General features: G+C 41.9%; 1 protein-coding gene and 1 long non-coding RNA gene across 2 annotated transcripts; both read right to left on the bottom strand.

The window, feature by feature from the left end:
• Nucleotides 1–6,712: 6,712 nt before the first annotated feature.
• LOC119767971 lies at nt 6,713–7,814 on the bottom strand. Its single transcript, XR_005277823.1, has 2 exons — nt 7,370–7,814; nt 6,713–7,312 (listed from the first exon to the last, which is right to left on the bottom strand). It is a non-coding gene; the product is annotated as an uncharacterized LOC119767971 (long non-coding RNA).
• Nucleotides 7,815–14,564: 6,750 nt separating this feature from the next.
• LOC119768049 lies at nt 14,565–16,897 on the bottom strand. The gene is made up of 2 exons (XM_038258386.1): nt 16,838–16,897; nt 14,565–16,771 (listed from the first exon to the last, which is right to left on the bottom strand). The coding sequence occupies exons 1-2, from the start codon at nt 16,876–16,878 to the stop codon at nt 16,474–16,476; spliced, it is 339 nt and encodes a 112-aa protein (XP_038114314.1). The 5' UTR covers nt 16,879–16,897; the 3' UTR covers nt 14,565–16,473.
• Between the last annotated feature and the right edge of the window lie 9,285 nt (nt 16,898–26,182).

Below are 26,182 nucleotides of genomic sequence, written 5' to 3'. Positions count from 1 at the left end.
CGACATCTATAAAGACAACTTCTTTTTTTACTCCATTTCGACCAAAAAACTTAATCTGTCCTTTTAGTTTCGATATTCTGCTTTTTGAGATTCGTCGAGAATTTTAAATATTATTATATCCAATACAAAATTATTAAAACGTTTGTAATTATCAGCTGCTGCTCGGTGCGGACTGTAGATTTTGCACTTCAAACTTCCGGCGGACTTGGGGAACCAGTTCGGGAGGGTCGGAAATTTCGCAAACAAGCAAAAACACTAGAAGTTTCTCTTAATAATCTATTTTACTAAACTAATTTAAAGAATTCTAGCTGTTTCTTCCGACGATCGCGACGAGGTGACTTTACGTCCGACCGGTTCGGCTGCTTGCGATGAACTTGTCTCGACGCGCTCACTTCTGCTCGCTGATCTCCGTTGCGCGCCAAAATCCTTCACGAACGTCTTCGTGCGCCGTTCGTTCTCCCTCTCTTTCTCTCAACGGCGCGATGTTCTTCTTCTCTTCGGGCGTCGTCGTCGACGCGCTGTTGCTAGCCGCGCGCACGTCGTTGCGCGCATTTTTCGCGTTGTTGGCAACGACGCAGACTGGGTTGCCAACTTCTTTCTCGTTTGGTCGCAGCAAGCGCAGTGCTGCCAAATCAAAACCAAAAATTTCTTCGAGCTGACAGATTCAGGCTCGAACAGCTGCATTCAAAAAGAAAAATTACAATTCTTTGATTTTTTCATCAAAACATATTACAAACAAGCACCGCGCGAAGAAACGTCAAACGCAATCTTTCCGTTTCTGTTACTTTTCAGCTGCGTACTGCTTAAGAAAAATCTTGACCGTTTCTTGGGCGTTTTTTTGTATGGAGTTTTGCGTTCCTTCCCATCTGCGTATCAGCCTTCAAGATGGAATGACCCATTTACTATTTTTGAAATTTGCTCGCGTTATCTAAATTGTACAAACAATAAAATATAGTGATAAGTCCAGCCCATAGCACTACTGCTCGGTTGGCACGCGTTCGATTCAAAAACTTTTTAAATAATCAATTATTTATCTTTCCGCAGCCGGCTGCCTAAGATTTAAAAAAATCAACCGATAAACAAAATTATCATGGTCACATCACTGCCACTCGTGAATCCTGACCTCATACCCATCTACTAACCCGCTCAAAACTCATGTGATACTTTGTCGGAGAAGCAGTCGATTGGGCGGTCTCTATCACTCAAGTATCGGACTATCATTCCCATCCACTTCCCCGTGACCCTACCACTGGTCGTGGCCGGCGCCGGTATTGATCAGCATGATAGGGGCCTTTGAGAAGTTGCGAAGCGAGGAAAGATAGCACCCACTCATCTTCCACGGCTCGTGGATGTAACTTCTGAGCAATTCTCTACCAAAACCGGAAATGGATTTTATTTGTATTTTTTTATTTATCTCAAACTTTGTGGGGGCCTTCCCTATGACCAAAGAGGCCATTTTGCATCATTAGTTTGTCCATATAAATTTCCATACAAATTTGGCAGCTGTTCATACAAAAATGGTACGTATATATTCGAAAATCTGTAACTTTTGAAGGAATTTTTGATCAATTTGGTGTCTTCGGCAAAGTTGTAGGTATTGTTAAGGACTATTTAGAAAAAATAGGTACACGGAAAAAAATTTCCCGATTTTTACTAACTTTTTCACAAAACTCAAATTCCCAAAATACGTATTTTCGATTTTCGAGATTTTTGATATGTTTTAGAGGACAAAATCCGCAACTTTTGAGCTATAGAGAAACATGGTCAAAAATCTGCCGCCGAGTTATGATTTTTGAAAAACTGGTGATTTTGGAAAAATCGAAATTTCATACATAAAATTTTTTGACCTCATTTTTTTATGCAAAATTGAATTTGCAATCGAAAATTACTTTACAGATTTTTTGATAAAGGGCCCCGTTTTCAAGATATAGCCACCGAAAGTTTGATTTCAGCGAAATATTTGCAGCTTTTCGATTTTTAAAAATAATGACCATGAGTGACCATTTCTAAAAATATTTTTTTGAAAAGTTCAGAAAATTTGCTATAAAATTGTCCAAGAGACATTGAAGATTGGACCTCTGGTTGTAAAGATACAGCGGCTTAAAGAAAAAGAAACACGAAAATTGAAGTTTTCTAAGTCTCACCCAAACAGCCCACCATTTTCTAATGACGATATCTCAGCAATTAATGGTCCGATTTTCAATGTTAATACATGAAACATTCGTGAAATTTTCCGATCTTTTCGAAAAAAATATTTTGAAAAAGATTAAATCAAGACTAACATTTTAAAATGGCCAAACATTGAATATTATCCCCATTAAAAATGCTAGTATTGATTTAATTTTTTTTAAATATTTTTTTCGAAAAGATCGGAAAATTTCACGAATGTTTCATGTATTAACATTGAAAATCGGACCATTAATTGCTGAGATATCGTCATTAGAAAATCGTGGGCTGTTTGGGTGAGACTTAGAAAACTTCAATTTTCGTGTTTCTTTAAGCCGCTGTATCTCAACAACCAGAGGTCCAATCTTCAATGTCTCTTAGACAATTTTATAGCAAATTTTCTGAACTTTTCAAAAAAATTTTTTTTAGAAATGGTCACTCATGGTCACTATTTTTAAAAATCGAAAAACTGCAAATATTTCGCTGAAATCAAACTTTCGGTGGCTATATCTTGAAAACGGGGCCCTTTATCAAAAAATCTGTAAAGTAACTTTCGATTGCAAATTCAATTTTGCATAAAAAAAATTAAATCAAAAAAATTTTATGTATGAAATTTCGATTTTTTCCAAAAATCACCAGTTTTTCAAAAAATCATAACTCGGCGGCAGATTTTTTGACCATGTTTCTCTATAGCTCAAAAGTTGCGGATTTTGTCCCTAAAACATATCAAAAATCTCGAAAATCAAAAATACGTATTTTGGGAATTTGAGTTTTTGTGAAAAAGTTAATAAAAAATCGGGAAATTTTTTTCCGTGTACCTATTTTTCTAAATAGTCCTTAACAATACCTACAACTTTGCCGAAGACACCAAATTGATCAAAAATTCCTTCAAAAGTTACAGATTTTCGAATATTTACGTACCATTTTTGTATGAACAGCTGCCAAATTTGTATGGAAATTTATATGGACAAACTAATGATGCAAAATGGCTTCTTTGGTCATAGGGAAGGCCCCCACAAAGTTTGAGCCAAATCAAAAAATACAAAAAATAAATATGGTCGAAATCGGCCGGTTTTGTAGAGAATTGCTCTTCTGGAACCTGTGCTTATGTGCTTACAAATCAAAATAGCATTGATACAATTGAACTTAAAAATGGCTGTATGTTTGTCTTTTATGTATCGAATTTAACTCTTCGTTTGTCGCTAATTGGACTATTAATATTTTGATTCAATATTTATAAGTATCAAAATTCCCGGAAGTCTCAACCAAATTTCTCGGGAATCGAGAGGCTTAAAAATGGCCAATGTCCCGGGAATTCCCGCTCGTCACCCTCGGGACTCATTTGTTGGTTTGTTTCACTTGTCTTCATTTGAATCCCACGAGTCGCTAGGGAAATACGGTCCGCTGCGCCAGTGCCCTGCCGTCACGCAGTAAGGGTGAATTACGTGTGGGGTGCGCCCCTGTGCCCCACACGCTCCGTTAGCGACTAGGAATTTGTTGAACCCCCCAGCCATGCATCGCTCGACACGGGTCGCGTCATATCTTGGATTCTACAGTTAGTTGATTAGAATTATCGCTAATCGATTCGTGTATTCCTGCCTTTTCACTTTTATCTTGGGCTGACGAACAAACATCAAAATATCACAACATAGCAAAATTCCTCGTGCTTGTGGCCGTTTGACAAATGTAAGGCAACCAAAGTGGCCAACCTGGTTCTGAAACCTATTGCCCACAGATTGCCAATTGGAGTACGATGGTGTTATCGAGTAGGTGTGCAAACGACTGACGAATTTACAGGGCAGCAGGTTATGCGTAATCGGACCGATCCGGCGGTAAAGTTGCGGCGTGGAAATTTTGAAAAATAGATTCCGTCGCCGGGAACAAAGGAGCCTACGCCAACAGGTGTTTTCCTGAGCATTCTGAGTAGCAGTTTATGTCGGAGGACACGTCCCAATGAAGATCCTCTCGGGGGCGTAGTCGACGCGATCCTCGACGGCGTCGTTACCAGGAGACAGATTATTTGCAGCAGATGACGGTGCAGGTCCTCTAGAAATCTTTCACCTTGAGTAGTAACGTTTGTGAGCACCTTCACGTTCGAGCCAATCGGTGCTCCGTCCTCTTCACGACTGTTCCCCCGCCCAGCACCACATCTCTCAACAATTAGATGTAAATGCAAAAGAAAAGTTTGAGCTCCAGGTGCTCATGGATAATACAGCCAATTAGAAACCAAATCCATCAACTTGTCCAAGCTGACCATGTAGAACGTAAGCTCATCCGCGTATCCCAAACTTGAAACTCCGAATGCTTCGGCTTCACTTTCTGTGGTCATATTGCCGTTCCGCGGTGTTGTGGCCAACCGGATTCCGTTTTGTCTAACGGCTAAGCCTATCGAAAATGTCATCATCAACGCAACGGAAGCATTCAGCCCCCACCCCTACCCCACCTAAGTAAAACACAACCAAAAGAACGGTTTTTATTAAAATTCATCACATAAAGTTTTACAGTACTATTGTGAAAAATTTAAAAAAAAAAACAAGTGAAAATAAATTCTTATAAGAAATCAGTGCGACGAACAGGTCGAACTGGGTCCCCTAGATCAATATTTCGTTAAACCACTTCGACAGGCACATTCCACGTCAACCACCGCATGTTCACTCTCGACACCTGGAATGTTGAGCACCATTGGCCGGCTGACAGCTGGACAATGTCCTTTTCTGACTCACTTGCTGCCACGGATGGGATGTCCGATTGCGTCGATAAGGATTCACTGGCTAGGCGATAGGAACCGGTTCGACATAGGGCGAGCTACTATGTAGTTCCTTCTTCGCAACTTCCGAGGATTGTTCCGGTTCGGCTGATGACACATCCCTAACGGACCACCACAACCTAGGCTGGTACGTCAGCTGGCGGAGGTGAGTCGAAGTGGGCAACGTGGTTTCCCCGTCGATCGAATCTACCCGCTAGATTGGCTTGTCCGATTTTGGCTGAGGTTGATTGCTGTTGTTGTAGAAACTGGGCTCCTGTCGAAACTTTTCCATACCGCTTGCGATCAGTACTTTGCCCTTGCCCGTGTCCTTGACCATCCTGAACCGGATCAATTCCTTCAACTTTTGGGGCGAAATCTTAATCACTCAGGTTTACGGATGAAGTGGTGGGACGGTGAGACGTTAGGAGAGCGCCCTTGGATGTTGCGGACAGTGGCTTGCTTTTCGTTGAATTGAACAAACATTCAGCAGTAGTTCCAAGCTTGGTTCGAAGTCATCGTGGTGTCGAGTTTGCCGCATATTTGGGGAGCACTTTTGTCGCTGTTTCTACTGGTGACGACGATCTGGCCGAAGCAGCTGGCTCGAACGAGTTGTGCCGATCGTTACCCGGATGCAGCCGGGAGGAATCTGGAATTGAAAACATAACCTTACTGTTCTATTTATTAAATTTCATCTGTTCCTCTCAACATCCGACTTTTCGATATCCAGAGGGTCCCTTCACGACAGTATGTAGACTGGACACGAGTTCTTGGCCAGATTGACCAGTTAATGCACACAAATTTTGCCAGCGGTCATCGAGAAAAAAAATAAAAACATTGAACTGACAGAACCAACCGTCTGGCACCACTGTAAATGGCTAGAACGTTTGACAGTCACCAAAACCTCGAAGAGCCCACGTAGTAGTATTAGTGAAGCGCCCAAGTTGTTTATCGTGGGCTCTTCACTAATACTACTGCGTGGGCTCTGTGAATGTAGCAGTATTGGTGTTGTCTGTTTGTTTACACCAAAGCTTCAAGAAACATCACTTTTTGTGTGTGCAAATCTGTTACGAAAAAAGATGAGAACTGTTGCTTCCGATTGACCGGGAAGATTTGCCGGGTAGTACTGGACCGGGGACTGGCCAAGTCCCGCTGTTGATCCTTCCGAACAACTCGCTGCAATCTCCGGCAGGGAGTAACCGATTATGTGCAGAAACATCCGTGATTCCGGCGATTGTGGCGGAGCTGGTCTTTCCGAGCATCCTTCGATAACCTTCTCCGAGGACTGGCCTACTCCCGCTGTCGACTCGCACAGGGAATCTAAAGAATCGCGTGCTTGTGTAGAATCCGACCTTTTGTGGACTCACAAAAAGTTCATCGTGAAGTGGTCCGAACAAATCTGAACTTTGAACTTGCCAAGCCGTCTTCATCGCCACTTCGCGGGGCATTTATCCATAGTCTCTGGCGGATAGGGTCCTTCGGGAACTTGTGTTTGGAAATCCGTCCCGTGTCGTTATTTTTTTATGGAAATCATTTAAAAATTATGAAATTATGCCTTTTTTACCACGCGGTTTGTTTATTTTCAAATTTTGACAGCAAATGCGTTCTTCATCTTCTTGGTTGTCTTCATGTTCGCTCCGAACATTTAGGTTTCATAAACATGGCCATCATGACAGAGGGCCGAACGGAGTTTGTTCACACGTTAAGATCATTTGGTACGAGGTGTGGATACTCTGTCAAATAATCAATTAGCTAATCAACAACAAATCAGCGCTAATTAATTAGCGAAAAAATAATCGATTAGGTGTGTCCTGCCCCTGGATTCAGTGGCTATTTATTAACTTAATGTTAACATGTTAAGGTTAATTTTAACATTCTATAGGTCGCCTTCCCTAATGTGTAGTTGTTTATTGTTGTTTATTTATTTGTATCATCCGACAACTTGGGGTCTGGAGCATAAAACTCTATCGAAATCGAAATCCAGCAGGGAATAGATCTCCAGTTGTGTTGGTCCGAACCGGGATTTGAACCCCGATCTACCACTTACGAGGCGGAAGCGTTACCACTGGGCTACGTGGATCGGTGCCTTTCGTTTGGTAGGTAAAACATAAAGATTGCTTGATTTTGTTTGAAGATATAAATGTTTGAACGATTACACAATTTTGTTGCACTTTCGCTTCGCGAAATTCTGATTTGACACCGTGGGGCGTAGACAGTGCTTGTAGGACACAGTTCATTGTCAATACGTCGGTGCATATTCTTAATTTACCTCTACAATATACAATTGCTATGGTTGGGCTTTCAGTGTGGCTCTCATTCTGTCCTTCTTACCCATTCCCTACGCGCAAGTTGTGTAATTTAGTGTGTCATCCGGGTCATCCTCATCCGACATCCTTGGGTTTCCTATGACGATAGGACCTTTTGAGAGTGTAATCTAGAATTAACCACACTGATGCATACGACTTTTTGTATAATCCATAGGTGCATACGCTCCATCATCAAATTTTCCACAAAGGGCGCAACCAGCTGCCAATATCAATACGGGTTCATTATCATCTTCAAGTGGACTCCACGAATCATCGTCACGCCAATCATTCACTTTTGAACCTGTAAATGCTGAAGATCAACCAGTGGAATCTCCTACAGCTCCATCAGAAAATAACGGGAATGTTACGGTTGATGCTGAATGTTCAAGTGAATTTAGTGGTCTAGTAAGCTATTTTAGTTCTCAACAAAATGAGTTGAATGCATAAATAAAAACATCGGTACAGTTTGTAAAAGTTGGTTAGTTTTTTGGCTTTTGAGAAATCATACAGCAGAGCAACTCTCTACGAAATCGGCCGATTTCGACCATTTATATTTTTGTATTTTTTTTATTTGACTCAAACTTCGTGGGGGCCTTCCCCTTGACCAAATAAGCTATTCTGTGTCATTGGTTCACCCATACAAGTCTCCATACAATTTTGTCAGCTGTCCATACAAAAATGGTAAGTAAATATTCAAACAGCTGTAACTTTTGTGTGAAATTTCTGATCAAAGGCAAAGTTGTAGGTATTGCTGAGGACTTTTGAGAAAAAATAGGTACACGGAAAAAAAATTTTCTTTGAACAAAATTTCCCAAAATACGTATTTTTTGATTTTCGAGATTTTTTGATATGTTTTAGGGGACAAAAATCCGCAACTTTTGAGCCATAGAGAAACATGGTCAAAAAATCTGCCGCCGAGTTATATTTTTAAAAATCGAAAAACTGCAAATATTTCGCTAAAATCAAACTTTCGGTGGCTATATCTTGAAAACGGAGCCCTTTATCAAAAAATCTATAAAGTACTTTTCGATTGCAAATTCAATTTTGCATTAAAAAAAATGATGTCAAACTTGTTTTTGCATAAAACTTCGATTTTTGTTCCAAAAATCACTATTTTTTCAAAATTCATAACTCGGCGGCTGATTCCTTGACCATGTTTTTCTATGGCTCAAAAGTTGCGGATTTTTGTCCCCTAAAACATATCAAAAAATCTCGTAAATCAAAAGTATTTTGAAAAATTGAGTTTTAGTGAAAAACAAGTTGATCAAAAAATCTGCAAATTTTTTTTCCGTGTACCTATTTTTTCTCAAAAGTCCTCAACAATACCTACAACTTTGCGGAAGACACCAAATTGATTAGAAAATTCACTCAAAAGTTGCAGCTGTTTGAATATTTACAGTCATCCCACATATTCGGAACACCCACAAATTCGGAACACTTTTATGATAATTTGTTAAAAGCATGCCAAATGCATCTTTTCTGTGTACCCTACTATTTTTAGGACCTTTATTTGGACATTCTTTTGCTATTTCATTAATATAAGTAGAACTTTTAAACAAAAAACTGCATTTCGAGACCATTTTATTCAGAGCAGCAAAACGCTGCTTCCAAATTGCCTGTTCCATAATTGTGGGATATTATTGTGCCTCCCACAATTGTGGAACACCTGAATTTAACTGATATTTTCACAAAAAAAGTTAGCATACCATTCATAAAACATTACTAAGCATGAGTTTTATTGGTTTCAGAATGTGAAGTCATTTTTTTTAATATGTGCCCCAGGAGCGATAAAAAAGATTGTTTACATCGTAAGAAAAAAGTGTTCCGAATTTGTGGATTTCAAGGGTCAAAGTTTTTCTTCAAAAACTTGATATAAAATGTTAAAATTTGCAGTTGTTCAATACAGCATTCGAAAGATCGCAAAAACAGCTTTCAAATGAAGGTAAAAGCGAATCATTATGTTCAATTATCGATTTTCTATGATTTTTTGAACATTGGCCGATCTGTAAACTGTTCCGAATATAAGGGATGGTACATACCATTTTTGTATGGACAGCTGGCAAAATTGTATGGAGACTTGTATGGGTGAACCAATGACACAAAATAGCTTATTTGGTCATAGGGGAGGCCCCCACAAAGTTTGAGTCAAATAAAAAAATACAAATAAAATCCATTTCCGGTTTTGGTAGAGAATTGCTTAGCAATTCCATTTGAAAAGGGCCTAAACCGAAAAAAAGTTCACCGATCGGGCTCAATTTTGTTCTGGTGGTTCCTTGGCCAAAATAATTAGACCCGTATTTTTTTTTTTGCTTGGCCATTCCCAGTCACGACGTTCTCACAGGATTCTTACAGAATTCTAGCAGAGCGAAAATATTCTTACTAGAACTGTGCCATCATCCTGCCAGAACTTTGCAAGAATTCTCAAAGATGGCATGGCTCGGCGCAGAGGTCTGGAGGACAAGTCTGGCTTCAACGTAGAGAACTGGCTCGACGAAGATCTTAATGCAAAGTGATATGATCGTGCGCGTAAAAGTTAAGAGTGTTACCGCAAAAATGTAATCTTTAAAAAGTGTAATATACAAATAAGTGAAGTTTACTGATCTGTTTTGACTCTGCAAGTAAATATCACAAAAATCCTGAAAGCCTAAACCGCTCGGGCACGTTCAATAGATCATTTTGGTAATAACCAATCATTTTAAAAATATTCAATTTAAATAAACAACACAAAAGAATCAACATCAATTTATTGTACACTCACTTTTAATTAGGTAGGGTAGAGTAGTCATCAATGAGACACGGGGAACAATGATAAAATGGCTCTCACAAGTCGTAGTTTCAACCAATCAGGCTCATAATTTGAGGAAAGGTGTGTCTACTGGATACACTTCTGCCATAATAGTGGCGTTGGTTGTGGACGCTCCCTTGCAAAGTTATTCATAAATGTTTGATTTTGGGGTGTAAAAGTAAATTATGACTGAAAATTAAATTTTCGCTCATAGGATGCCAATAACACAAAAACTAATATTTATCCAAATTTCTTTCGTCATTTCATAGGGCATGAGTTGGGCTACAATGGCCTTTCATTAGATTTGACCAAAATTATGAATATACCCAGAATCCAGGGCTGTCTCATTGTTCCCCACTCTTTTCAGCCCATGGGTAACAATGAGACACTTTGATTTTTCTTCATTAAACTTTTCAAAATCTAGGGAAATCTTTCAAAATATGAATTGGAAGTGATTTTTGGCATATTTATTGAGGTTTGACTTCATTTAGCCAAAAATATAAAGTTATTTGGTATAAATAAATGGATTTTACTAAATTTATTTACTTTTTAGTTTAACTTTTGTTAATTAAAGTTTCAAGTTGGCAAAATTGCTTTAAAATGTTCAAGGTAAGTCACCTGCAATGGAACAATACAAAAACATGATGTTTTACTAGAAAAGTATTGATTTTCGTAGAGTGTCTCATTGTTCCCCACCTGTCTCATTGTTCCTGCCAAGAGCGTCTACAATGAGACAGTTGGATAGCTCTGGCTGTAGAGGTCGGATCGATCTCATATTTTGATCAATGTTAGAACACATTAAAAGAAAGAAAATGCAACAAAAAGCTCATTAAAACATGCTGATGAAAAAAAATACAAAAATCGTTGAAAGTTGAAAACCAAAAGTGTCTCATTGATGACTACCCTACCCTATCTTTGCTTACACTTAAGTCTCTTAATATTAAATTAAACATTTTTGTTGAGTTGAAGACTGCGTGCAATCAAGTAGGCACTGTGTGCCGGCAGCTTGGTTACAATTATTAGTTAAAATAAACTTCTACCGATTGGACGTATTTGTAATCCACTGCGTTTCTCATTACTCTAACAAGAGGTTATAAGCCAGGACGTGCGCGAGCCAGGACTAGCGGAAGATGTCCGATTGGAATTACGGGATCGAACGACTGGTCGTTCGGGAGAACTGGTCCGACTGGAAGTTCGCGGTCCAAACCCACCTCGAAGTTGAAGACCTGTGGGAAGCCGTCGAACCGGAGGTAAAGGCGGATGGAACGGTGGAAGCGGTCGACCCGGCCAAGAGCAAGCTTGCGTGAGGGAAGATCATCCAGTTCTTGGAACCGGTAAACTATTACCATGTACGCGAAGCGAAGACGGCGCAAGAAGCTTGGAAGAACCTGGTCGACGCGTTCGAGGAGAGCGGACTCACGCGGGAGGTCGGATTGCTGCACAAGCTCATCAGGACCGATCTGGACAGCTGCGGAACGATGGAAATCTACGCGAATTAGATCATCTCGGCGTGCCACCCGCTGAAAAGCATTGGATTCCCGATTCCAGACAGGTTCGTTGGTGCGTTGCTGTTGGCGGGGCTGCCGGACCGGTTCAAGCCCATGGTGATGGCGCTCAAGAACTCTGGAATGGCGATCACGGGGGGCTCCGTGAAGACGATTCTACTGCAGGAGGAGGACGAGCTGTTGCCAGGTGAAAAAACTTTCGTTGCTAAGCGGCGAGTCAACAAGCCAGGTGGTTACCGACGCAACACCCAAACAGCGGGCGGTTTCCATGGCGACGACCAAACAGCGAGCGGCTCTCGTAGCAACCACGGTTCGCGAAAAAGTCAGCCGAAGGAACGCGGCCCACGGTGCCGGAAGTGTAACAAAATTGGCCACATTGCGAAGCACTGCCCCGAGAAGGATGCCGTGCGTGGGAAGCAAGCGTTGTGCACGGTGCTGTCAACATTCAAGTCGGCCGGGACGGACGACTGGTACCTGGACTCAGGTGCGACACAGCACATGACGCGGAACCTGGAGCTATTGGAGGACGTGCGGGACAGGAGCGGAACGGTTGTAGCTGCTAACAAGGAGTCGATGGAGATCCAGGCATGCGGAACGGCCACGCTCTTCCCGTCGTGTTTCAATGGGGAGGAACCTGTTCCGGTAAGCGATGTGCATTTTGTCCCGGATCTTTCGACAAATTTGCTGTTGATCGCACAAATCGTACGGAAGGGCAACACGGTGCTGTTCAACGCGGACGGCTGCATTATCCGGAACGCTGATGGCGGCGTCGTTGCGACCGGTGTTATCGAGGATGGCCTGTTCAAGGTGGACCAGCGCAAGAACAAGGCGCTGGCGTGCTCGCGCGTGGATACCCTCGAGACTTGGCACAAGCGCCTGGGTCACCTGAACGTGAGCAGCATCAAGAAACTGGCCAACGGTGTAGCCAGCGGTGTGCAGATCAGCGGAGACGGCATGGACGATTGCCAGATTTGCCCGATGGGGAAACAAGCTCGACTGCCGTTCAGCAAGAGTGGTTCCCGCGCCGAGGAGTTGCTTGATGTAATTCATTCCGATATTGCTGGTCCGATGGAGCGGCCGTCTCTCGGCCACGGTGCTCAAAATACCGTTATTATGAAAAAAAATATGCACTCCGAGATTTTGGGGTCTATCGATTCCTTACACCATAGCGCATCTCTGTGCAAAAAATAAAAACATTCGCTGATGTAGTTTTCGAGATACAGCCCTTTTAAGATGTTACATCCGATTTTTAATAAGAAAACCAAAACAATCAATACAATTTCAGCACTTTAAAGAATATGCATTTCGAAATAATGATGTTTTTTGCATATCATATTCTTTAAAATGCTGAAATTAAATTGATTTCATAGATTTTCTTTGAAAAAGTCGGAAATAACATTTTAAAATGGCTGTATCTCGAGAACTACATCAGCAAACCTTCTGAAACTTGTCCCAGAGATACTTGACAGTCATATGAAGCAAAAAACACCTTTATCTCGAAATGCATATTCTTTAAAGTGCTGAAATTGTATTGATTTTATGGATTTTCTTTGAAAAAATCGGAAATAACATTTTAAAATGGCTGTATCTCGAGAACTACATCAGCAAACCTTCTGAAACTTGACCCAGAGATACTTGACAGTCATATGAAGCAAAAAACATCATTATTTCGAAATGCATATTCTTTAAAATGCTGAAATTAAATTGATTTCATGGATTTTCTTTGAAAAAATCGGAAATAACATTTTAAAATGGCTGTATCTCGAGAACTACATCAGCAAACCTTCTGAAACTTGGCCCAGAGATACTTGACAGTCATATGAAGCAAAAAACATCATTACTTCGAAATGCATATTCTTTAAAATGCTGAAATTAAATTGATTTCATGGATTTTCTTTGAAAAAATCGGAAATAACATTTTAAAATGGCTGTATCTCGAGAACTACATCAGCAAACCTTCTGAAACTTGGCCCAGAGATACTTGACAGTCATATGAAGCAAAAAACATCATTATTTCGAAATGCATATTCTTTAAAATGCTGAAATTAAATTGATTTCATGGATTTTTTTTGAAAAAATCGGAAATAACATTTTAAAATGGCTGTATCTCGAGAACTACATCAGCAAACCTTCTGAAACTTGGCCCAGAGATACTTGACAGTCATATGAAGCAAAAAACACCTTTATCTCGAAATGCATATTCTTTAAAGTGCTGAAATTGTATTGATTGTTTTGGTTTTCTTATTAAAAATCGGATGTAACATCTTAAAAGGGCTGTATCTCGAAAACTACATCAGCGAATGTTTTTATTTTTTGCACAGAGATGCGCTATGGTGTAAGGAATCGATAGACCCCAAAATCTCGGAGTGCATATTTTTTTTCATAATAACGGTATTTTGAGCACCGTGTCGGCGGTTGTCGGTATTACGTTTCGTTTATCGACGACAAGTCCCGGCGAGTATTTGTGTACTTCCTCAAGACCAAGTCGGGGGACGAAGTACTGGCTTGCTTCAAAGAATTCCATGTCCTGGCGGAGCGCCAGACAGGCCGGAAGTTGAAGACGTTACGTACGGACAACGGCAAAGAGTACGTCAACAAGGGATTCCGAGAGTACTTGAAGCGGATGGGCATCCGACGCCAGACCACCAACGACTACACTCCAGACCAGAACGGGATGGCCGAACGCTTCAACCGGACAGCGGTCGAGCGAGGGCGCTGCATGTTGTTCGAGGCCAAGCTGCCGAAACCGTTCTGGGTCGAGGCGGTGAATGCTGCAGTTTACCTCATGAACCGATCGCCAACCAGCGGTCACAGTCTCACACTGGAGGAGATGTGGAGCGGAAAGAAACCGGATCTCTCTCACGTTCGCGTGTTCGGAACGAAGGCGATGGTGCAAGTGCCGAAAGTCGGATTCGAAGTCTCGTGAGTGTGTGCTGATTGGTTTTGAAGAGGACATGAAGGGGTACCGCCTGTACGACCTCGCGAGCAAGACTTTCCTGAAGAGTCGCGAAGTGACTTTCATCAACGACGGCTTGTTTGAGAAAGCGGCTGTCACGAAGAAGAAACCGGAGGTAATTTCCCTTGACTTCGGTACAACTCCGAAGGTTGATGCCGCGCATCAGCCTGGACTGGTTTCGCCGGAACCGGTTGCCGTTGAGGAGGAGCAGCCTCTCGATGTTGATGGTGTCCTCGAAGACGACGGCCACGAAGAGCCTGTGGTGGAAGCTGTGGTCCCTGGGCCTAGGACCGATGCTGTGGTCGATGACCAAGTAGCTGGCAGTAGTTCCACCATGACCAACGTACTCCCTCCGCAAAACATTTCCAAACCACCCGGGTCAGGGGTGTTGGGGCACAGCGGTCGGGAGCACATCCTTCCAGGCAAGTACAAAGACTTTATCGTTCTGGCAAAGGTCTACCCGTGTCCACCATTTCTCAGACACTCGAGGACAATTCGAGCGACTCCAGCGAATACGATGATGCCGACGATGTTCGGAAAGCTGTTGGCTCGAAATGGGTCTACAAAATCAAGCGGGACGCGGATGGTCGCATGTTGCGGTTCAAGGCACGGTTGGTTGCGCAAGGATTCAGCCAACAATACAGGACCGACTACGACGAGGTGTTCGCGCCGGTGGTGCGACAAACGACTTTTCGCGCGCTGATGGCTGTTGCTGCGAAGAAACGCATGACCGTGAAGCAGTACGACATCAAGACCGCCTTCCTATACGGCGATCTTGAGGAGGAGATTTACATGCGTCAGCCACGCGGATTCGAAGGCGCAAAAGGCAAGGTGTGCAAGCTGAAGAAGAGCCTGTACGGACTGAAGCAGGCGGCGCAGTCCAGATTCCAGATCAGAAGCTTCACGATGCCTTGAAGCGGCAAGGATTCGAGCGGTGTGTGGCGGACACGTGCCTGTACCGCAAGCGACGAGCTGGACGTTGATGCTATGTTCTTGTGTACGTGGATGACTTGATTGTTGCGAGCGAAGATTCGAAGATGATCGAGGCCTTGGCCGGAGCGCTGCAGCAAAACTTCGAGATGAGCGTGCTGGGAGACATCCGGTTCTACCTCGGCATGGAGATGGCATCGAGAAGAACGCACAAGGTGATTACTTCCTGAGCCAACGGAGAAGTCGTCGAGTCGAGCGGACTTGCGGACGCGAAGGTGTCCACCGTTCCCCTGGATCCGGGGTACATCAAGCGCGAGTCGGAGGAGGAGCCTCTTCCGGACAACAAGGAGTACCAGAAGTTGGTTGGGAAGCTGCTGTACATTGCCGTCAACACGAGGCCGGACATCTCGGCGGCGGTGTCCATCTTGAGCCGCAAGACCAGCAGGCCAACGCAGGACGACTGGAACGAGCTGAAGCGGGTCGTGAGGTATCTGAAAGGAACCAAAGATTACCGATTGCGACTGAGCCAGAACGGAACCGACAGCGGGATCGTTGGATTCTGCGACGCCGACTGGGCGGAGAACCGAGAGGACAGAAAATCCAACAGCGGGTTCGTGTTCAAGGTCAACGGCGGAACGGTGAGCTGGGCATGCAGGAAGCAGAGCTGTGTGTCGCTATCAACCGCCGAGGCCGAGTTTGTATCGCTTTCCGAAGCGGTGCAGGAGGCGCTGTGGCTGAAGGTGCTTTTGCGAGAGCTGAACAACGAGCAGCAAGTCGTTATCCAGGAAGACAATCAAAGCTGCTTGAAGATGCTGTCTGCCGAGAAGTTCAGCAACAGGACGAAGCACATTGCCACGCGATTCCACTTCACGAAGGACCAGATCGAGAAGGGGGAGGTAAGCTGCGTTTACTGTCCAACGGAGGACATGGTGGCGGACCTTATCACGAAGCCACTAGCCAGGATCAGGACGGAGAAGCTGGCTGGGATGATCGGCTTGACCGCAGCAGTCTAGGAGGATTGTTGAGTTGAAGACTGCGTGCAATCAAGTAGGCACTGTGTGCCGGCAGCTTGGTTACAATTATTAGTTAAAATAAACGTCTACCGATTGGACGTATTTGTAATCCACTGCGTTTCTCATTACTCTAACAAGAATTTTCTTCGACCCATATCCGTAGAATGTCCGCGATTCCGAGTCACGAACCGAACCCGGTGTTCTTGGTAGGAAATCGGGATCCGGGAAAAGTGCCGTCTCAGACGATGTCCAATTAGCGGCCGCCAGAATTGAGGGTGCTTGCTTTGAAGCTTCCCCGTGGGCCATGTGGTTCTTGGTTTTCTTAAAGTTGATCGAGCCTTCCAGGTTTATGCATAGGGACCCGCGCCTGTGGAATCGAAATCGAGGAATTAGGATAACTTTCAAGTAACCTATCTATTAATACTTTGCTTACCATATTCTGGGTGGCCAGGCGAACAACGCACTATGGTACATTGGGTGGCCACGTTTCAAAAAAGTGGCTTCTTCAAATATTTTTTGGTATTTTTTTCTCGAAAGTAAACATTCTAACTAAGAAAACTCCAAATTTTCAAAGCTCTAAGTTTGTTCATTACGGAGATACAAGCTGAAAGTCAAAAAATGGAGTAAAAAACTAGCGTTTTTCGTAAAAAATGCTGATTGTTTAATTTTAACATAGCACAGCCATTTTAAATAATTTTTCAGGACAATTATACATCGTTGGAAAGGTAATGAGATAAGTTTTGAAACTATTAATAGATAAAATGTTGTTTCCAAACCAAAAACTGAAGTTTTCATCGAATAACTGGAGCATTTTTTGACAAAACTTATTTTTTGTGTTTGTTAATCGAGTACTTTTTTTGCTAACCGATGCTAAACATGATCACTTGAAAGATTGGATCATAATCAAACATTGTTGAAATTTCCAGCCTGCGAATTTTTGCGTTTTTGGAGATATGCCATTTTGAACATTTACGTTTTATCAACATTTGATGCAATCTACATATAGTCAAGGCTAAAAACCCAAAAATAGCATGTCTAACGGCAAATCGTGTAACAGGCCACTGCTGAGTCCGAATATCGCGGTCACGAAGCCGGATTTCTTAAGGGAAGCGAGATATTCAAGATGGCGACCAATATGGCGGCTATATAGATAAGTTAACAATATCACAGTATGAAGGTTGTCGACGTGTCGATTTTAATTAATTTGGGGTCGCTGAACCCGAATATGACCATGAAAATCGGTCACGGTGACCCAGGAGCGTGTAATCCAAGATGGCGTCCAATATGGCGAAGAGAGAATCTTCAAGTATTTTTAAACAACATGTAACAGGCTTGTGACCGATCAAATTTACCTAATTTGAAGTCGCTGAACCCGAATATGACCATGAAAATCGGTCACGGCGACCCAGGAGCGTGTAATCCAAGATGGCGTCCAATATGGCGAATAGTGAATCTTCAAGTATTGTTAAACAACATGTAACAGGCTTGTGACCGATCAAATTAACTAATTTGGGGTCGCTGAACCCGAATATGACCATGAAAATCGGTCTCGGCGACCCAGGAGCGTGGAACCCAAGATGGCGTCCAATATGGCGAATAGTGAATCTTCAAGTATTTTTAAACAACATGTAACAGGCTTGTGACCGATCAAATTTAACTAATTCGGGGTCGCTGAACCCAAATATGACCATGAAAATCGGTCACGGCGACCTAGGAGCGTGTTATCCAAGATGGCGTCCAATATGGCGAATAGTGAATCTTAAAGTATTTTTAAACAAGATGTAACAGGCTTGTGACCGATCAAATTTAACTAATTTGGGGTCGCTGAACCAGAATATGACCATGAAAATCGGTCACGGCGACCCAGGAGCGTGTAATCCAAGATGGCGTCCAATATGGCGAATAGTGAATCTTCAAGTATTTTAAACAACATTTAACAGGCTAGTGCCCGATCAAATTTAACTAATTTGGGGTCGCTGAACCCGAATATGACCATGAAAATCGGTCACGGCGTCCCAGGAGCGTGTAATCCAAGATGGCGTCCAATATGGCGAATAGTGAATCTTCAAGTATTTTTAAACAACATGTCACAGGCTAGTGACCGATCAAATTCAAGAATTCAAGAGAGAATCTTCAAGCCTGTTACATGTTGTTTAAAAATACTTGAAGATTCTCTCTTCGCCATATTGGACGCCATCTTGGATAACACGCTCCTGGGTCGCCGTGACCGATTTTCATGGTCATATTCGGGTTCAGCGACCCCAAATTAGGTAAATTTGATCGGTCACAAGCCTGTTACATGTTGTTTAAAAATACTTGAAGATTCACTGGTCATATTCGGGTTCAGCGACCCCGAATTAGTTAAATTTGATCGGTCACAAGCCTGTTACATGATGTATAAAAATACTTGAAGATTCACTATTCGCCATATTGGACGCCATCTTGGTTAACACGCTCCTGGGTCGCCGTGACCGATTTTCATGGTCATATTCGGGTTCAGCGACCCCAAATTAGGTAAATTTGATCGGTCACAAGCCTGTTACATCTTGTTTAAAAATATTTGAAGATTCACTATTCGCCATATTGGACGCCATCTTGGATTACACGCTGCTGGGTCACCGTGAACGATTTTCATGGTTATATTCGGGTTCAGCGACCCCAAATTAGTTAAATTTTATCGGTCACAAACCTGTTACATCTTGTTTAAAAATACTTGAAGATTCGCTCTTCGCCATATTGGACGCCATCTTGGATAACACGCTCCTGGGTCGCCGTGACCGATTTTCATGGTCATATTCGGGTTCAGCGACCCCAAATTAGTTAAATTTTATCGGTCACAAGCCTGTTACATGTTGTTTAAAAATACTTGAAGATTCTCTCTTCGCCATATTGGACGCCATCTTGGATTACACGCTCCTGGGTCACCGTGACCGATTTTCATTGTCATATTCGGGTTCAGCGACCCCGAATTAGTTAAATTTGATCGGTCACAAGCCTGTTACATCGTGTTTAAAAATATTTGAAGATTCACTATTCGCCATATTGGACGCCATCTTGGATAACACGCTCCTGGGTTGCCGTGACTGATTTTCATGGTCATATTCGGGTTCAGCGACCCCAAATTAGTTAAATTTGATCGGTCACAATCCTGTTACATGTTGTTTAAAAATACTTGAAGATTCACTATTCGCCATATTGGACGCCATCTTGGATAACACGCTGCTGGATCGCCGTGACCGATTTTCATGGTCATATTCGGGTTCAGCGATCCCAAATTAGTTAAATTTGATCGGTCACAAGCCTGTTACATCTTGTTTAAAAATACTTTAAGATTCACTATTCGCCATATTGGACGCCATCTTGGATTACACGCAGCTGGGTCACCGGGACCGATTTTCATGGTCATATTCGGGTTCAGCGACCCCAAATTAGTTAAAATCGACACGTCGACAACCTTCATACTATGATATTGTTAACTTCTCTATATAGCAGCCATATTGGTCGCCATCTTGAATATCTCGCTTCCCTTTAGGAATCCGGCTTCGTGACCGCGATATTCGGACTCAGCAGGGTCGATTTAGCCTAGATCCATCAAAACCTGGTCTGTTACATGATTTGCCGTTAGACACAAGAAAATGAGCCCTTTTTCGATTTCGTGCCTTGACTATTCACTAACATTTCAGTCGAAATTTGTGCGATTCATAAGCAACATCGAGTGCCCGGAATTCGAAACAAAAGTGTCCAGATTTCGAATCAGCTTTTATCAGTGTCCGGGATTCGAAGCACAACAAGCCATTTTGCTTTTTAAATATTTTGCATGAATTATTCTCTTAAAACTGACTGTTTATACTACATCCTGATGATATTTCTACATTTCCAACTTATTACACGATTTTTTGCCAACTATAACAAAAATGATATGCTACTAAGTGTTATTTAGACGGACGCGGTTGTTGATGTTCAACAGCACTGGTTGAAAAGATTTGAATCGCTAGATTGCTGATACGTACGATCAGTTATGCTGCTAGCTAGCTATCAACTGAGGGGGAACCGGGGGAACCATGGATGGTCTCTAAACTTTGAGCTTTAACAGGAGTGTTCAAACTTTTTTCTTTTTAGCTGGATCCTTAAAAAAACAGTTTATTAGCATTTTTTAAAAAGACAATGTTAATCATCAATTGATATCGTTTACAAATTACAACTATTTATAGGAATAATGTCTGTCGCAAACGAATTGGTTCTACTGTAAAGACACTAATCAACTTGAATAGAAAAATAATTATACAGCGCTTAAAAATAAGTTAAAAAAAAATTATTGTTGCTCCAAATATCGACCAGCACTGCATCTCGTAGAATTTTTTATTTTAACTGAAGACTTTGGTGCAATGCTACTGTTGTTATTCGTCACAACCACTGAACTGCTTGAACTGTTGTGCATATGAACTGAATTCTCTGGCACTGCAGCGGCGTTTAACCAATCGTTTAGACGATTTTCTTTAACTTGCGACAGATTTTCTACAGCGGAAAGCGTTATACGATTATACGATTTGCAAACTTCTGGACATAAGAAATTCAGTTGCCTGGAATCCACTTCATTGAAATGATCATTACGTCCTGGGATGTGTTCATTGTTCCCAGTGCAACCCTGCTCTGTTTTACTAAAGTCTGATAAGCATTCCTCTTCATCTGAGGAACACAGATCGATGCAATCTATAACTACGTGTTCTTCACTAGTGGCGATGTTCAAGACCGCTTGAGCAGGACTACCAGCTGCATTCAGAATATTGATATTTCTGTTTTCGATTTCTCGTTCGGTCAGTCTTTCCAAAATAATAGCGCATGGCTTGCATCTTTTAAGTAGCAACTTGTTGAAAAATTTGAAATTTTTTCTTTTGCATTTCTTTGACAGTTGACGCCTGGGAAACTTGTAAGAGTGACAGGATTTCTGATCCTCCAGACTTCTTTTGTGTGAAATCGTTACGTTGGCATTCATTTTATTTTTAAGCATCCATTTTGGTCTGTTCGTCACTACCACACCATCCTTTACAAGAGGTGGAGCGTAACAAAACCGTTCAATTCGCTCGAGGCGTTCTATTTGATAATCTTTAGACATAATAGTCTTAATACTTTTCAAAAGAAATTGACCACAAGGAGATGACAGAGGAATTGAGGTGCATTTTGACAGGGTTATGGTTCCACGTGTCCGTCTTGTGATACGCCGAAGCTTTCCTGTCGAATCTTCAAATAGATTGACGTTTGTATTACTTGAGGCTTCCGTAGTGGCTTCTGCTGTCCTTGTTGGCATGGGATTGTTCCGATTCAGCAAATTAAAGTTTAACAGAAATGCAGACATGTTTCTTTCGCGAGCATCTGCAGTATTGGTATCCGTTATAATAGGAAACGGTAATGTATCGTCTCCACAGAATATAACATCGTCATCGTCATCGTCCTCCTCCGGAGCCATCTTGGAAATACGACACGTTTTCTCGTGTTCCTGGAAAAAATATAATAGCTATGATACACATCGATTGGAACTCTAGCTTCTTGTCAGTTGATTAGTTATGAGTTGTTTTAGTAAAAATATACAGACGAAATTTTTTTAAAAGGAAATCGTTGAAGGATTGCTTCTAAATTCTTTCTGGAGATCTTTATCGGTCGGGCAGCATAAACGATTGCTTAACCCGGGCATGGTCTTCGGGTCTATATGACCCAAGAGCATGATAAAAGTTATCGTAACTGTTGACATTTGGTACTTACAGAGCTGAAATTTTATGACTTTGTATATCTTACCAAGACACACATTTGAGCCAAAAATGGACTTCCGGTGGCCACCGGAAGTGCCCCCCAGAAAAAAAAGTCACACTTATGGTACTCGGGTCTATATGACCCAGAAATGTTTTGGCTGCCAAAATTCGGAAACTTGACCGATTTTGGATGTCTTGGCCGCAAATGAAAGGTTAGAATGTCTACTTTGCGATTCCGACTGGCAGAACCGGTTTTGGGCACTGTGGTCACGGGAACCTGCTACAACCGAAAAAAGTCCTTTTTGAGGCCCCGACTTTGAGGACCTGTATCTCCGGAACGATAACACATAGCGGGTTGCTTCCAGTTGCATTTGACGGATAATAACCTCAACTTTAAGCTCCCGTAGAGATTTGTCAAAAGTGGACACCGGTTCCGTTTGTTATAAAATCAACACATTAGTCAATTTTTAAACCGGATTTTTTGTAAATCATTACATACGTACACTACATACTACCCCTGACTGTTTGGGATCATTCCGGCCAACTGTGGCCAATCCGGAACCGGTTCCAGGGTACCACCAAAACGGTTTCAATAATGGTATCGCTAGAAACCCTTCATGTTGCATATCAATCTTCATGAAATTGAAAATTATGACCATCTAAGGTCATGCCGATATCCTCTGACCCAACCTGGTAACGCCGGAACCGGTTACCGGTGGCCACTAGGGGACAATTCTGGAGTATGCAAGGAAGCATATCATGCAACATATCAAACGTCATGAAATTGCAAATTATGACCACCAAACGTCTTGCCCACGACTTTTAATCCAACCTGGCCACTGGGAGACAATTGCTGATGGCGATGTCCTCCGGCTTAAAAAGCAAAACAATCCAGTTTAACGACCCCCGGGTCTTTTGTGGTCTCTGTTGCAAGTTTCTGCTCATTTCTAGGTGTCCGAAGGTTATGTCTGGTGAGTCACTCAAAACCTCTTTTACGCTAATGGACCGACGTTTTACTTCCCCATCCGATAGAAGGCGTGATCAGGCAAATCTCGTCTCGAAAAATGACACCGGGTCCGTCTGGGATTGAACCCAGGCCATACTGGGGTGAGAGGCTACCACGCTAACCACTGCGCCACCGGACCCGGCTCGTCCTTTAATTTGGAACTGAATATGGGTTGGGAATGGAGGAAATTTGTGGAATATGCAAAGAACCAAGTTTGAAGTTTCTTCTCGAACCTAAGATTTTAACGGTTTTAATGGGGAGAGCTCCAAATCCTTTTTATTTTCCAAGGAACCTTCCATCCCAGGGTTCGGACTGACGACCTTTGGATTGGGAGTCCAACCGCCGCTAGCGACTCCACCGGAGCAGGCTTGGTACACCTGGAATGATCAAATGACCGTACAACAACTGAGGCTGGAACCGACGTTCTACTTCCCCATCCGATAGAAGGCGTGATGACACATTACTCGTCACAAGTAATGTGGACGGGGTCGGGGACTGGGATCGAACCCAGGCCGGCTGGGTGAGAGCAATCACACTAGCAGCTACACAACCGACCCCGATTACCATTCCGGAACCATTTAATTGATGGCGGTTTGAATTTTCTGTAGTAGATAAATTTAGTTGAACCTACCAAAATTACCTAACTTACAGACCCTCCGGAAGTGTCCCCCAGTGGTAACCCGTAACCGGTTCCGGAGTGACCAAGTTGGGTCAGAGGATATCGGCATGACCTTAGATGGTGATAATTTTTAATTTCATGATGTTTGATACGTCGCGTGATATGTTTCCTTGAATTCTCCGGAAGTGTCCCACACTGGCCACCGGTAACCGGTTACGGAGTGACCAGGTTGGGTCAGAGGATATCGGCATGACCTTAGATCAGTGGTCCTCAGCCAGCTGATCATCGCGGGCTAATTTGGAAATTTGCCCCAGAGTCGCGGCCAATATGTAAAATATAAATAAAAAATAAGTTGTAAAGTTGAATGGTTTGCGAGTTAAATTTTGACAAACAACTTAATTTCTGACAAATTAGAAGTTGTCACCAATTATACATAATCCTTTGAACAAAATTTAACATTCTTCATAAATCTTTCTCATCATATTTCATGTTTTAAAATATAATTGTTGTTCAATTCGACAATATTTCTCTTTAAAAATAATATTTTTTGTTATATCTATACAGCAATTCCCCACGAAAACAGCATGGAAAAAAACAAAAGTGCTCGGATCGGGCTCAAAATTTTTCTGGGGGTTCCCTGGCCGAAATAATTAGACCCGTATTTTTTTTGTTTGGCCATTAGGGTGACCTACGCCGTGTTAGGGTGGTCTGAAAAATGGCCATTTTCGTCGATTTTCGCAAAAACCACTTTTTTTGAAAAATCATAACTCCTCGCCATTTCAACCGATTTCAATTGTCTTATACGCAAATGAAAGGTGATAAGTCGGCCTTTGAAAGAAAAATAGTAAGAAGTTTCTAAAATCTAGCCTAACATATGAAAAGGGCGTATGAAACTTTAAAATGCCGTTTTGACGGTGTCTGGACCAAAGAGCCTTTGTCTGGAAATATTTTTATTGGATTCCCCGGATATTTTTACATAACATACTAAAAAATGGGAGGAGTTCATTAACAGGATTCCGAGATATGATTTTTTGAAAAAAAAAAATCCGTGTTTTTTGACGCGCCGCGCGCAAAAACCGGAGAATTACGAAATCTGCAAAAAAACAACTGCGATAACTTTAAAATTTCAGCGATGACCTATAGATGTTTGGGTACCATTATTTTAGTAATTAAAAGACGCAACTTTTGGTACCCAGACATGTATAGGTCATCGCTAAAATTTTAAAGTTATCGCAGTTTTAGTGAAAAAAGTTGATTTTTTGCCGATTTCGTCATTTTCCGGTTCTTGCGCGCGGCGCGTCGAAAAACACGGATTTTATTTTCAAAAAATCATATCTCGGAATCCTGTTAATGAACTCCTCCCTTTTTGTAGTATGTTATGTAAAAATGTCCGGGGAATCCGATAAAAATATTTCCAGACAAAGGCTCTTTGGTCCAGACACCGTCAAAACGGCATTTTAAAGTTTCATACGCCCTTTTTATATGTTAGGCTAGATTTTTGAAACTATTTATTATTATTTTTTTAAAAGCCAACTTATCACCTTTCATTTGCGTATAAGACAACTGAAATCGGTTAAAATGGCGAGGAGTTATGATTTTTCGAAAAATGTGGTTTTTGCGAAAATCGACGAAAATGGCCATTTTTCAGACCACCCTAACACGGCGTAGGTCACCCTAATGGCCAAACAAAAAATACGGGTCTAATTATTTCGGCCAGGACACCCCCAGAAAAATTTTGAGCCCGATCCGAGCACTTTTGTTTTTTCCATGCTGTTTTCGTGGGGAATTGCTGTATAATAACTTTTTTTGTTGATAATTATTTTCTTGGTATTGCGTACACATTTGGTTTGATTGTTCTATTTAAGCTTCGAATATTTTGCTCATTTTTTCAATGATTTTTTGAGTGAATTTTGAAGTAACAGTAATAAGTTTTGAATTTTTCGTATGTTATAGGAAAAAATCATATTTATTGAAATTTGGAAGTTAATTTTGCTTCGGAAAATTTGTATTATTGAACAAGGTTTAAAAGTGTTCAATGATTTACAATTTACTTGCATATTCCGGAATTGTCCCCCAGTGGCCACCGGAAACCTGTTCCGGCGTGACCAGGTTGGGTCAGAGGATATCGGCATGACCCTAGATGGTCATAATTTTCAATTTCATGAAGTTTGATACGTCGCATGATATGCTTATGACTTGCACGTTTAAAAGTATTCATAAAATAAACTGTGACTTGAATCAAATCATTATGGTCTTCAATTTTGTTTTGCCTTTCTTACAAAAGAAAGGTTTAAGGTTTGCTTTTGGAAAAACGCTTGCGCGCGCGCGTGTGTGTGTGTGTGTTTTTTTTTTTACAAGGTCGGAATCTGCTACCAGACACCTGAGAATTAATTTCTCAGGTAGTGTGGG

Source organism: Culex quinquefasciatus, chromosome 2 (genome assembly GCF_015732765.1).
Source record: "Culex quinquefasciatus strain JHB chromosome 2, VPISU_Cqui_1.0_pri_paternal, whole genome shotgun sequence".
Classification (NCBI taxonomy): domain Eukaryota; kingdom Metazoa; phylum Arthropoda; class Insecta; order Diptera; family Culicidae; genus Culex; species Culex quinquefasciatus.
This window is presented reverse-complemented; position numbering and strand designations above follow the sequence as displayed.

Bases quoted from the DNA above. Each gene is read 5' to 3' on its own strand.
- LOC119768049 (XM_038258386.1), bottom strand. From the start codon at position 16,878: ATGTACCATAGTGCGTTGTTCGCCTGGCCACCCAGAATATG. The intron at 16,772-16,837 runs GTAAGCAAAGTA...TCGATTCCACAG, and splicing joins GCCTGGCCACCCAGAATATG to GCGCGGGTCCCTATGCATAA.